This window comes from Doryrhamphus excisus, chromosome 2 (genome assembly GCF_030265055.1).
Source record: "Doryrhamphus excisus isolate RoL2022-K1 chromosome 2, RoL_Dexc_1.0, whole genome shotgun sequence".
NCBI lineage: Eukaryota > Metazoa > Chordata > Actinopteri > Syngnathiformes > Syngnathidae > Doryrhamphus > Doryrhamphus excisus.
Window position 1 is genome coordinate 497,754 of NC_080467.1, and position 14,288 is coordinate 512,041.

Below are 14,288 nucleotides of genomic sequence, written 5' to 3' on the forward strand. Positions count from 1 at the left end.
TTTCACAACTAGGACCAAGTTTGTCTCCAGTAACTTAATAAGCATGCTTTTGGACTGTGGGAGGAAACTGGAGTACCCACAGAAAACACACGTAAGCCTGGGAAAACACGCAAACTCCACACAGACAAGTGCGAGCCATGATTTGAATTTCCTATATCTCATAAATAAACACAACTTTATAAAAAAAATGATTAAAAAAAGCCAAAAAAGCAGTAAGGAGGAAAATACACACTACACATAAAAACATGAACTTCAGGTACTATACTACACAAGCGCTGTATTCAACACCTTGAAGCAGTTGCATAATGATAATGAGGTGTCACATCTATAAAAGCACAAGCAGGTCTTTGTACGTGGATGAAAACAGCATGAAAACCAGAAGTGTGTTCAAACAGCAACACCAACATGTCAGAACGTTCACAGCACAGACAAGTGGACATCTTCACTCACATCCAAAATGTCACTTTGGAAAATCACTAGTACACTGTATTACACACTTACAGTATACTGTTGCTTCCCAATTTTACTATATAATATATTCATTCATTCATTCATTTTCTACCGCTTTTTCCTCACGAGGGTCGCGGGGGTGCTGGAGCCTATCCCAGCTGTCTTCGGGCGAGAGGCGGGGTACACCCTGGACTGGTCGCCAGCCAATCACAGGGCACATATAGACAAACAACCATTCACACTCACATTCATACCTATGGACAATTTGGAGTCGCCAATTAACCTAGCATGTTTTTGGAATGTGGGAGGAAACCGGAGTACCCGGAGAAAACCCACGCATGCACGGGGAGAACATGCAAACTCCACACAGAGATGGCCGAGGGTGGAATTGAACCCTGGTCTCCTAGCTGTGAGGTCTGCGCGCTAACCGCTAGACCGCCGTGCCGCCCTTATATAATATATACTATATGAAAAAAAAACATGTAATGCATTCAAGTTCCGAGTAGAGAAATGCTCTGATCGATCGGCCACCAATCAATATAGACCCATCCATCCATCTATTTTCCTCTGCTTATCCGGGTAGCAGTCTTAGTAGGGAAGCCCAGACTTCCCGGTCCCCAGCCACCTCCTCCAGCTCCACCGGGAGGACACCAAGGCGTTCCCAGGCCAGCTGTGAGACTAGGTCTGCCCCGGGGCCTTTACCCCGCTGGGTACCCCGCCGATATCGGCCAATATATAGGTCGATTTCCTTAAAAAAAAGCACACACATGATCGGTGCCTTTCCGATTGCTGTGGCGTCCGCCGTGTCACGTAGCGTTGCCAACAAAACGATACGTCTCTTATAGAGCCGAGAAGAAGCCGTTTGTCCCATATATTGTCGCGAGAATCAAAACTAATCTGTCCAACTTCAATGGCTTCAGTTTTTGACAGCTTGGCTATGCCAATCGATACCAGCATGTTTGATCACACCCTAATCAAACCTATTGGCGTTCGACTATTCTTGTTTACACGTTTTGCCTTTTTGTCAAATTATGAAAGTAGACTTGAATGGATTATATGAATGCAATATGAAAGGTATTTATTCATTCATTTTCTACCGCTTTTCCTCACGAGGGTCGCAGGGGGTGCTGGAGCCTATCCCAGCTGTCTTTGGGCGAGAGGCGGGGTACACCCTGGACTGGTCACCAGCCAATCACGGGGCACATATAGACAAACAACCATTCACACTCACATTCATACCTATGGACAATTTGGAGTGGCTAATTAACCTAGGGGCGGCACGGTGGTCTAGGGGTTAGCGCACAGACCTCACAGCTAGGAGACCAGGGTTCAATTCCACCCTCGGGCATCTCTGTGTGGAGTTTGCATGTTCTCCCCGTGCATGCGTGGGTTTTCTCCGGGTACTCCGGTTTCCTCCCACATTCCAAAAACATGCTAGGTTAATTGGCCACTCCAAATTGTCCATAGGTATGAATGTGAGTGTGAATGGTTGTTTGTCTATACGTGCCCTGTGATTGGCTGGCGACCAGTCCAGGGTGTACCCCGCCTCACGCCCGAAGACAGCTGGGGTAGGCTCCAGCACCCCGCGACCCTCGTGAGGAAAAAGCGGTAGAAAATGAATGAATGAATAATTAACCTAGCATGTTTTTGGAATGTGGGAGGAAACCGGAGTACCCGGAGAAAACATGCAAACTCCACACAGAGATGGCCGAGGGTGGACTTGAACCCTGGTCTCCTAGCTGTGAGGTCTGCGCGCTAACCACTCGACCGCCGTGCCGCCCCGCGGGGTGCTGGAGCCTATCCCAGCTGTCTTTGGGCGATTGACTGGTCGCCAGCCAATCACAGGGCAGAATGGTATTTATGTTTATGTCTATTTAGGCTTCTTATATGTTTTTAAAGTCTTTTTTTTAATATATATATATATATATATAGCTTTTATGTATGGTCGTCAATCATGCACTGTCTGGTTTGCACTTTAATTTTGTTGTATTATAACAATGACAATAAAGATATTCTATTCTATTGTACTAGCTGCGCACAATGTAAAGTACAGACTTGGTCTTCGGACTCCAAATGTGACTTTTTACCACAGTGACATTTTGTTTTTAAAACAAACGAGCAATGCAGTTGGTTTGTTAGTTAGCTCACTTTTGTCCCACGGGGGAATCCACAAGCGGATATAACGTCCATGGCCTCCAGATTCACTTTTTCAACTTTACTCTCTAGGTGTCATTAGACTAATTATGTCTTGAACCTGAACACATCGTGTGTCCTGTCTTATGATGGCGGTACCATCACAGGGGTCTCCTGTCTCACCAGCTTATTTTGAATAGCTCAGTGGTGGTCTTATGTCGCTGTTGGTTTGGTATCTTTGTTTTCGTTGTTAATGTTATTTAACTATTTCAACTTCTCTGAGTTTGCGTGACATTTCTCCTCATGATACTATGTTTGATTTTGTTAAACTGATGATTTTACTTCTGCTCTTTTTAGTTTTCTTGTTGAAAACAAACAAAGAAAAAAAAAAGTCGAGGTCGGCATGGCTGAGCTTCAGCTTTCACTCAGCTTCTGTTCCCTCGCAGAGACCAGCAAGAAGCAGCCACACCCTGTCGGTTTCCACAAACCAGACCTTCTCTGGACACAACCGGCCTTTTCTGCAGCCGTAGCCACTTGTTGGTTCAGTGTGATTTGGGAGAAACCATTTCTAAGAATGCAGGTTTATGACATGATGTCACTGTTTATGCCCAAGCTTGGACTCTGACGTGGCTCTTATTTAAGGTCATGGATTTTAAAGTTCAATCGAAGATTTATCATTTTGAAAAGTAAATGAGATTTAAATACACAGCAGATGATTCTGTTGGTTATAAGAAGTCATGAAAACTGTAACAGTAACTCAGATTTTCCAACACCCGGTCTTCCTCTCGCTCGCTGCGCTGCACCACAAGCCACTCGTGTCTCCAAATAGCAGATATAGCATCTGGCAGAGAAGGGCATGCTAATTACAAGGCATGAGATATACTATATCAGGGGTGGGCAAACTTTTTGACTCATGGGCCGCATTGAGTTAACAAAATTGTGCGGGGGGCCAGAACATATATTTAACACACATGATTTTACGCTTATAATTTTAATAATTTTAATAATTAAATGATTTTAATATTTTTTAAATATTTCTAAATAATTATTAATAATTTTTAATAATTATTAATAATTTTTAATAATTATTAATAATTTTTAATAATTTTTAATAGTTTTTTAATATTTTTAATAATTTTACGCCTTGAATTATTTGTCTAATTTTAATTGTCATACTATCAGCTATATGTTCTTGTTTCCTTTTTTTCAGGAGCACTTTAAACATCAGACCACATCAAACTACGATTTATTTTTTTTTTTTTACTGAATAAGACATCTGACTTGAAAGTCATGTTGCCAGCTGGTATGTTAAAAGTTGAAATACTTAAAAGCAACTGGCGGGCCGGATTCAAACGTTTGGTGGGCTGCATGTGGCCCCCGGGCCGTAGTTTGCCCACCCCTGTACTATATAGAGTATACACACACAGCAGACATAACAACATATAAAAACCAAGTTTGTGTGTATGGCTTTTTGTGTAAGATATACATATATGTAGTGGGATTAGCAGCAAGAGGTTGGATTCATTGAATATATTCCCGTCTAATATGAGACCCCTATTGAGCTTATCCGACACACAAATTTGACCTGTCACCTCTCCCACACCCTCGGTAACCTCTGTTTTGCTCGCTGCTGCCTCCTCTGAAGTCCATTCCCTGTTCGGATCCACTCTAAATTGACTTCCATTCCTGGAATTCCACAACCGGCGCTCTGTGTCCAACCTCCTCCTGAACTCCAGTCATCCCTCCTCCGTCCACAGCCAGCTCACAAAGCCTCTTTCTCAGCCTCGACGACCCACATCCCCTGCAGGACTTGACCTGCTCGGCATGGCCTGTAGACACATCTGCACACTATATGCTCACTAAAGTTACATTGTTTTTACTAATAGATTCATTGATTGGCCAGAACATTAGACACACTTGTATCATAACAAAAATACTAAATACAAACAAAATATACTATAAAAATATTGACATGTTAAGTCCAAAGGGCGGCACGGTGGTCTAGGGGTTAGCGCACAGACCTCACAGCTAGGAGAACAGGGTTCAATTCCACCCTCGGGCATCTCTGTGTGGAGTTTGCATGTTCTCCCCGTGCATGCGTGGATTTTCTCCGGGTACTCCGGTTTCCTCCCACATTCCAAAAACATGCTAGGTTTGTCCATAATTGTCCATAGGTATGAATGTGAGTGTGAATGGTTGTTTGTCTATATGTGCCCTGTGATTGGCTGGCGACCAGTCCAGGGTGTACCCCGCCTCACGCCCGAAGACAGCTGGGGTAGGCTCCAGCACCCCCCGCGACCCTCATGAGGAAAAAGCGGTAGAAAATGAATGAATGAATGTTAAGTCCACATCACTCTGAATCTAATATAATGGATCCTCTATATCAAGGTGGCCAAACGTTTTCCACCAAGGGCCACATCATGAAAAAGACCACTTTGATATTTTGTAAAGCAACATATGTAGATATGCTAAGAAGTTATATATATATTCCAATATAAAATTCATTTCAGCTTTCTGATATACTGTAAATTAAAAAGTGTATTATTATGAACTTTGGTTTAAGCTCTTTTCTCCCCAATTTTTGAAGTTGTTTTGTTGTTTAACTCTCTTCTTATGCTATGTTACGACTTTATTCCCACAATGTTTTGATTTTATTCCCTTTATATTATAATATTATATACTTTTCCCCAACCTCATTTTCAAGATTTACACGTTTGTTTTGTTTGATTCTCATAATATTACAACTTTTAAAATATTCATTCATTCATTTTCTACCACTTATCCTCACGAGGGTCGTGGGGGGTGCTGGAGTCTATCCCAGCTGTCTTTGGGCGAGAGGCGGGGTAGACCCTGGACAGGTCGCCAGCCAATCACAGGACACATATAGACAAACAACCATTCACACTCACATTCATACCTATGGACAATTTGGAGTCTCCAATTAACCTAGCATGTTTTTGGAATGTGGGAGGAAACCGGAGTACTTTTAAAATATATATAATAATAATTAATTAATCAAAAAATAATTAAATTAATTATATGTATTATAATTAATTAAAATTATTAATAATAAAAATAATAATAATAAAAAATACTTTATACATACTCTGCTGGGGTGTGCTGGAGCTTATCCCAGCTGACTATTACAACTTTGTTCTTATACATTTTCTTCTCGTAATTATGAATTATGACCTTATTGCCATAATATTTCAACTTTATTCTTGGAGCACACGTTTTTATGAATTAATATGAACACAGACACAACACAAACACAAAGCAGACTTTCTGCAACACACGCATACACAAACACAATTTACCAAACTAGGTATTTCCTCCCTTGGGGAGCTCAATCTTTACACCAGCCCCCCCCCCCCCCCCCCCCCCCCCCACTTCTTTCTACTTTATTTTCTTGCCCTCATTCCCTCGCTATCATTTCTCAGAAGCTTTCTAGGATTTCATTACATTGCAGGGTCTGCCAAAGGACACGATCAAATACACACACAGTGGAGACTCAGCACACAAATGGATGAACGGAAAAGATAATGACTAATTTGAAAGAAAAAAAGACAAAAAATAGGCTAGTAAATGTTTTTGTCAATTCACATTACCAAGTGAATACACTGTCAATGGGTTTGCAAAGGCGCACACGCCCCTGCACAACTTTAAAACAACAAGCTTTGTCTGCAGTGCTGGGAATCACAGAGCAGAGACCAAGTGCATGCTAATAATAATCACTTTGGACTGTGGTGAAAAACACCATCAATTATTTGTATGAAACGATTAAAGGACTGTTATAGTGAGGGTCTGCAATTCTGTCTCATATATCGGAAATTTGTTTTTTTTTCAGTTTCCTCTCTGCCTGGTCTCTCATTGGGAGTGACCAGGATGGATAGGATCAGGAAGAAGTACATCAGAGGGACAATACATGTTAGAGGCCTTGGAGATAAAGTCAGTTATCGGCCAGACTGAGATGGTTCAGACATGTCCAAAGGTGAGATAGTGAATACAGTAAACCTCGGATATATCGGACTCGGATATATCGGAAATTCGCTCACAACGGACAGATAAAAAAGAACTGATTTTTCTGTAATGCATTTCCAATAAAAATTCATTGCATATATCGGATTTTTTTTATAATGGATTTCGCCTATTTCGGACAAAATCTGCAGTCCCGTTCCAATGCATTTCCATTAAATTTCCCTGGCATATATCGGATGGCCGCATCGTTATGCTAATCTTGTTGATGTCACTGGCTATTGTCTTTCTCCTGGCTCCAGATTTAGGACAAATATAAAAGTGAGTGACGTCAATAATACTAGCACAGCAGTGAATGAGATCTTAACCTCGCTATTGGAAATAACGTAGGCCTGACGGGCGTAACAGGGCCTAGCTTAATTAACAATTTGTTATGCTCAGAGTCCAATAAAGTTACATTCTCATTACCTTACGTCTCTTTTCATTGCCCAGTCCAGGTACATTGGAAACATAGTCAAGGAAGTGCCTTTTTATAACGGATAAAATCCGATTTACGCATATACCGGATATAAATCCGATATATGCGTAAAACGGACATTTTCCGGTATACGCATATAACGGATTTCGCTTATATCGGACAAAACCAGTGGGAACAATTGAATCCGATATATCCGAGGTTTACTGTATATTGGTAATAGGATGCCGTATTTAGAGCTGCCAGTAGGAGGCGTCATACCAAAGTCATACTCATACCGCTCACAGATGCTAGGAGGCATATTTGCATGGTCTTTCGGTGATCACGCCATCAATTATTTGTATGAAACGATTAAAAGGGTCTGCAATACTGTCTCATATATCGGAAATCTGGGTTTTTCTCAGTTTCTTCCCTACCTGGTCTCTCATTGGGAGTGACCAGGATGGATAGGATCAGGAAGAAGTACATCAGAGGGACAATACATGTTAGAAGCCTTGGAGATAAAGTCCTTTAGGCCAGACTGAGATGGTTGGGACATGTCCAAAGGTGAGATAGTGAATATATTGGTAATAGGATGCTGTGTTTAGAGCTGCCAGGTAGAAGGCGTCACACCAAATTCATACTCATACCGCTCACAGATGCAAGGAGGCATATTTGCATGGTCTTTGGGTGATCACGCCATCAATTATTTGTATGAAACAATTAAAAGACTGTTATAGTGAAGGTCTGCAATACTGTCTCATATATCGGAAATTTGTTTTTTTTTCAGTTTCTTCCCTGCCTGGTCTCTCATTGGGAGTGACCAGGATGGAAAGGATCAGGAAGGAGTAGATCAGAGGGACATTATATGTTAGAGGCCTTGGAGATAAAGTCAGAGAGGCCAGACTGAGATGGTTCGGACATGTCCAGAGGAGACATAATGAATATATTGCTAATAGGATGCCATATTTAGAGTCATTTAAAGTCATACTCATACCGCTCACAGATGCTAGGAAGCATATTTGCATGATCTTCTGGGATTGTTTCCACATGCCTAACACACCATCCACTGATAAACAGCAATCTCAATTAATATTTTTGTTTATTTCACCTCAATATTTGAACTCTGACAATAGAATCCCTTGACAGTGACTGGAAATGGAAACTCTAACCAACCTTGTCAGCAGTGAGCTCTCTAATTTTGATGATCTGAACCCTGAACTTCATGAGTAGAGCTTCGAGGACCATACACTTGTCCTTCCAATCCTCCTGACTCATTGTCTCCTCTCCTTCCGCCATATTGCCTTGTCTCTGGAAAACACATACAGAACACACTGATGTCACACATAAACATAAATTAATTAATAATCGGTGATACGTTGACTCTTTGGTGTTTATATCCCAAATGAAATGCCATGGAATGTTTTTGGGGGTTGTTTTGCAGTCGCCACCACCTTGAAATATTCCGAGGTTGATCCCAGCTGGACCAGTGTGGGCAGTGGGTGTATCGCTGAGCTCGACCAAGCGAAAAAAAAAACAAAACATCCCCAGTTTCCCAGTGCTGTCGTTGGAAAACAGATAAAAGACAACGCCGGATGGGAATCTTTGATGCCAGACGGTATATGCTAGAAAGCGCGGCTTTTCCCTCCATATAATAACCTCTCATTACCAGGCTGGCGTCTGAGCAAAGAGACTGCAAACATGTGTGGAGAAAGGTCATAAAGCGGCTTCCACGGGCTTATTTCTGACGCTTGCTTAGATGTGGCAAACACTGATGATGACTTGGATGAGTCTCGATGAACGTTCATCCCATTGAAGATCATTTTCTAGGATTTTCCATCATGGTGGACATACAGCAAATTCTCTGTATGATTATCTTTTTATTTTTCTTCAGAGTGTCATTTCATAGAGATGAAGAAAGGATGTGGTTGGCAGTTGAGAGGCTGTTTCACCCCTGAGTCATGCTTGTTTTTGTTTTTTTGTTTTTTGTCTGCTTGATGGCCTTTTTTGTGACTTTTTTTCCAACTTCCTGTTGGTCAGATTGACAGTGTCCAGATCATAGTTGAATGATGCAATGTTTTTATTAATTACATTTCAGTCTTACTTACGATTAGACACCGTAGAACTTGTTGATAAAACACTTCTCAAAAGAACTCTTATTCATAAAGTCGCATACTGATGTCTTTCAATGCTAACAATAACTCCTCTATGATGAAGACCCGCCACAGTTATAGCACATAACCGGCTGGCATTCTAAAGTAGTATTTTCATATTTTTTGTTTTACTCTGAAAAAAAAAAAACAACCAAAAACGACATCACGACATCTTTCTTAAAAAAATGCAATACAACAGTATAGTCATTGATGTTAAGACATTTCACCAGTTTGCCCACTTACCTAATGGAAATACTGTATGCTATAAAACTCCGCTTCCAGCCATATTCGGCGGCGACTTCTTTATACTTTTGATAGTCCAGTCGAACGATTTCAGGTGAAAAAAAGACAGCACAGTTGTCCTCTATCCGAGGAGTTTCAGGTAAAAGTTGGGAATGTATCAGCGATACAGTGTAGTTTTGTCAAACACATCCAATCACAGTTTTAGTGGGCGTTTCCCTGTGTGGGAGAAATATGACGCCTATTTGATTGACGTATATCATCCACCAATAACAGACTCGCGCGCTATTCGGTTACTCAGCCCCCGTTTTATTATTATTATTTTAAAAAAAAAACAAATTAGTTCCCTCCTCAACCATGCTAAGACTGATGCTAAGTGATGCTATAATAAATATTAGATTGCATCAAATAATTTTATAGACTTCCCTTAATTTGACGCGTCTGTCCAACCGGATGTTGTATTCAAGACTACTAGTGTGTAAAGTAAGTTTGAATTACAACAAAACATTGAAAAGCGTTGTTTGTTGCTTTCAAAATAATTTCATTGCACGTCTTCTCATCTCAGATGATTTTCTTCACCACGTGCTACAATTATTATCGGTATTATTAGGTCGTAGTCTTAAAATTTCTTCATAATGTGAGTGCGAATGATGAATGAATTGATGCGTAATATAATACGAGAGTTTAACTCTGGAACGTCCTCTACCGGAAGTTGTGGAAAGTGACGTATATCGGAAGCTGTAGCGTCTTTTCCTAAACCACATGATACAGGGCAGCGGTAAAGGTAAGTCACATTTGCACACATATTCCTACAATTTAGACGTTTGAAGCTTTTATACTTGTGTCTAAATGGTATTGTCAGTATTTCTCTTGGTTTATGCCTAGCCTAAGTTGCTATCAGCAGCAGATAAATTGATGTTAAAATTGTGGCGAAAGTTCGTGTATGAAATACAGGGTAAGTATTACCTGGTTTCCTTCTTCTTCTTTAATAAAAGTGTATTTTTTTTTGCAGACCTGCTGACATAAACTTTGGGACTAAAGGTGCTGTTTTAAAAAATAATCTAAGTTGAATTCTGCTCCTGTGGCGTGATGGTGGTGAAAAAGAAGGCACCCAAAGTTGAGGCTTTGGTTTTGGATGAAGAGAAACTGCACCACTTATTAGGTAATGTGATTGACAGCCACTGTGGTCATCAATGGTTAATGATACACTTTGCTTTATCACAGTATAATACTGAACGGTGTTTTCTTGCCTTCTCCAGCATCTCTATCTATAGATGGAGGACACGATGGAGTGAGACAGGTTGCACACACTCTGCAGTCTTGTTTGGAGCTAAAAGATCCAGTGCAGCAGATCCAGTTGGTCAAAAAGGTATTGCATTCTGACAGGGATGTCTTAAATATAAGTGATGTACCTGAGATATTGTGTTTGTACGCCAATTAGGTTGGTTCACAGCTGGAGGCACTCGGCGAAGAGCAAACGGATGAAGCGCTTTTAGGAGCATGTCTGCACACATTGGCCTTGGTCTACATCTCCCAGCAGGCCAAGAACCCTTTGCGAAGAGCCATTGCCAGGTACACGACTGCATTTACTCGTACAGTAATCTCTCGTCACTTTGCAGTTCAGATTTCACAGCTTCACTCCATATTTTTTTTTTAATGCCGGAATTAATAATGAATGTTCTTTCGTAGTTGAATACAGCCCTCGTAAAAAAAAAAAAAAAAAAAAAAAAAAAAATCCAAAAAAATTTAATTTTTTTATTACATTTTTTTTCAATAAAAATTTCTTAACATTTTTTTAATGCCTGAAATTAAGCATTTGAAGCTTAAAAATGGCTAAATCGACATGTATGCAAATAATGATATATATTTCAAGAAAAAAAAAACTACACCTCAAATATGGAGATAAAGTGGTGAAGTCACTTTTAAAGTCACATGCTCTTCTCATAATATTATGACTTCATTCCTACAATATTTAGACTTTATTTCCACATTATAACTTTTTGCCCAACCTTTCCATATAATGACAAGTTATACGACTTGGGGAAAAAAAAACACATTTTTTCATCAATATTTCACGTGTATGCTACTAAAATGAAAATTTTCCCCATAATATTATGACTTCATCCTTGTAAAACTTTTGTCTAGAATACAGCTTTGTTCTGTTAATATTTTGACTTTATTATTTACAATTTACTTTATTATTTACTTATAATTTATTTTCTTGTTTTTAAAATGTTCCAGCTAATTCAACTTTCTTCCTGACTGTAAAATTTCTTCTTGGATTTATGACTTTATGCCCTTAATATTTTGACTGTATTCTCATAATATAATATATTTGGACTACCTCATTGTCCAAAAATGACAACTTTATTTGTTGTTTTGTTTCTATTTCACAACATTTTTTTTTGTTAATATTCCAACATTATTCTACAAAAAATACATTATTTTCCTCATATTACATTATTCTCAACTTTTTCCTGTTAATATTTTGATTCATGCCAAATTACGGCTGATATTTGTATTTTTGCTGCTGCAGGCCAATAAAATAACATCCCAGGCCGCCAATTGCCCCCAAGCTGCCCCTTGGGCACCCCTGGGCTAAATGAATTAAAATACAAATATAAGGCATTCATAACATGCATTGAAAGACGCTATGATAATATGAAATACTATCTGTCAGTATTGTTACTGGAGTGTTGAACAACAGGCTTTTTCTATTGGAGGTTTGAATGATCTCACATAATAATCACAAAGATTATTATTATGCTACTGCGGCCATAAGTTATGAATCTTTGAGTTATTTTCTTTTGTTATGTTTAGTATATTGTGTAATATGAGTGTTAAGGCGGCTACAGGGGTGTTATGTCATGTTTGGAGGGCTGTAATAATGTAAAAAAAAGAAGGTTTTCTATGCTCTAAGTCAGGGGTGGGCAAACTACGGCCCGGGGGCCACATGCGGCCCACTAAGCGTTTGAATCCGGCCCGCCAGTTGCTTTCTAACTTTTAACATACATACATGCTGGCAACATGACTTGCAAGTCGGATGTCTTTTTCAGTAAAAAAAAATAACAATAAAAATAATTTTTTAAAAAAATGTAAAAAATGTAAAATTCAAGTTTGATGTTTAAAGTGCTCTGGAAAAAAGGGATATATGGAACATATTTAAAACATATAGCTAATAATCTGACACGTTTACAGATAGAATTATACAAATAAGTACATAAATAAAATAAATAATAAATATATAAAAATATAATATAATTGATACATAATGTAATTAATTATTATTATAATTATAATATATATAATAAATTATATATATATATATATATATATATAATATGTAGATTAAATATAATATAATATAATAAATAAATAAATAAAATTAGACAAATAATTCTAGGTGGACTGTTAGAATTATAAGCAAATACAAATATATACAAATAATATATACAAATAAGTAAATAAAATAAATAAATAAATAATAAAAATGTGAAATAATATCATATATTAAATATAATATATATAATAATACAATTCATATATATAATATAATTAATCAAAATATATAATAAATAAATAAAATTAGACAAATAATTCAAGGTGGACTGTTATAATTATAAGCGTAAAATAGTGTGTATGTTATAAAAAAATATATATTCTGGCCCCCCACACAGTTTTGTTAACTCAGTGCGGCCCACGAGTCCAAAAGTTTGCCCACCCCTGCTCTAAGTATAAAAATATTCTATTTATAAATAAGGAATCATAATTAGCAGAAATTCACTTATCATGGTTGAATCTGGAAACAAGGAACCACGATAAACAAGGTTCAAATATTTCACCTCGGGAACTGTAACTCTAAAAATGAGCATAAAGGAGGAGAGTTTAAGGAACAGTTGATTTTGCATTTAATTTACCAATAATAATAATGGAGTCATCTTTGTCTGTGTTCTCCCCTGCGTAGCGCCCTGAGTTTAGTACCAGCCCGGCTTCAGGAGCAAACCACAGCTTGTCTGTGTGCGTGCTTGTCCGACTGTTTGTCTGACGCCAATCCAGACTGGTACTCGCACGTTGTGGACACCATCGCCGGCTGTATGGACGGCTTCCTTCTGGGTACGTGCACGGCCATTTTGATTACCTGTTGATTGGATGTAATGTATAATGTACATTGCTTTCAGGCTAGTAACTATTTATAATAACTTTATTATTAGGTGAGGGATGCATCGATAAATTACTCCCAGAAGGTTTGTTTGTAAATTATTTATTTTTTTGTATATTTATTTTGCATAGAATCTACCATTGACTCTTTTCTGTGCAATGTAGTGTTGCAGTTTCTTTATAAGGGATTATTTGAATGCCTTCATCAAAACAGGTAAGATATAATCAGCATTCAGTCTTTCTATTGTGTATTGTGACTGCACTCCTATCAGTCAGCATCTCAGTAACTCTGTCTTTGTCGCCCTCTGCTGTCCAACTAGTGGCCTACAAGGCAGACACCTTGCTCAAGCCCAGCTGATGCGTTCCTGTCTGATGGCGGTGAAAACGTCAATGCTAGTCATTCAGAAATGTCAGGGCAGTGTTACTGCTGCCTTGCCCATCAACCGGTCACTGGTGGACACGTTGAGCAGCCTGCTGGCCTGCTACATGCATATTGTCACCGACGGTAAGACGCCTCATCACGTGGTAACTGAAAGTTGGTCTTTTCTACGCCACTTTCTTATTAAATAACCTTTGTTCATTTTATTCTCTTCATTTTTTGACTTTGAATTTGTATAAAATAACTTTTTTTTTTACCAACTTTATTATCTTTTGTTGCTTAAACAAGTAAAAGTTTCTTTAATATTTCAATTACGTTATAGTTTATCAACGTTATTGTTGTGAAT

At 38.7% G+C, this 14,288-nt stretch overlaps 2 protein-coding genes across 3 annotated transcripts in view; one reads left to right on the forward strand and one right to left on the reverse strand.

Annotated features, from left to right (window-relative positions):
- Positions 1 to 9,618, reverse strand: part of plekhh2 (pleckstrin homology domain containing, family H (with MyTH4 domain) member 2) — a 34,380-nt gene extending 24,762 nt beyond the window's left edge. The window contains exons 1-2 of the mRNA XM_058064453.1: positions 9,409 to 9,618; positions 8,189 to 8,323 (exon numbers count right to left, since the gene is read on the reverse strand). Coding sequence (XP_057920436.1) covers positions 8,189 to 8,311 — 123 coding nt within the window. The 5' untranslated portion in view covers positions 8,312 to 8,323; positions 9,409 to 9,618. The remainder of the gene's footprint in view (positions 1 to 8,188; positions 8,324 to 9,408) is intronic.
- Positions 9,619 to 10,130: 512 nt separating this feature from the next.
- Positions 10,131 to 14,288, forward strand: part of thada (THADA armadillo repeat containing) — a 109,575-nt gene continuing 105,417 nt past the window's right edge. The window contains exons 1-8 of one of the 2 annotated variants that reach the window (XM_058050294.1): positions 10,131 to 10,189; positions 10,418 to 10,567; positions 10,665 to 10,774; positions 10,847 to 10,977; positions 13,370 to 13,518; positions 13,617 to 13,649; positions 13,729 to 13,777; positions 13,884 to 14,068. In XM_058050294.1, the coding sequence (XP_057906277.1) occupies positions 10,495 to 10,567; positions 10,665 to 10,774; positions 10,847 to 10,977; positions 13,370 to 13,518; positions 13,617 to 13,649; positions 13,729 to 13,777; positions 13,884 to 14,068 (730 nt within the window). In that variant the 5' untranslated portion in view covers positions 10,131 to 10,189; positions 10,418 to 10,494. Of the gene's footprint in view, positions 10,190 to 10,212; positions 10,361 to 10,417; positions 10,568 to 10,664; positions 10,775 to 10,846; positions 10,978 to 13,369; positions 13,519 to 13,616; positions 13,650 to 13,728; positions 13,778 to 13,883; positions 14,069 to 14,288 lie in introns of those variants that run through there. The other variant, XM_058050303.1, reaches the window with a different exon arrangement.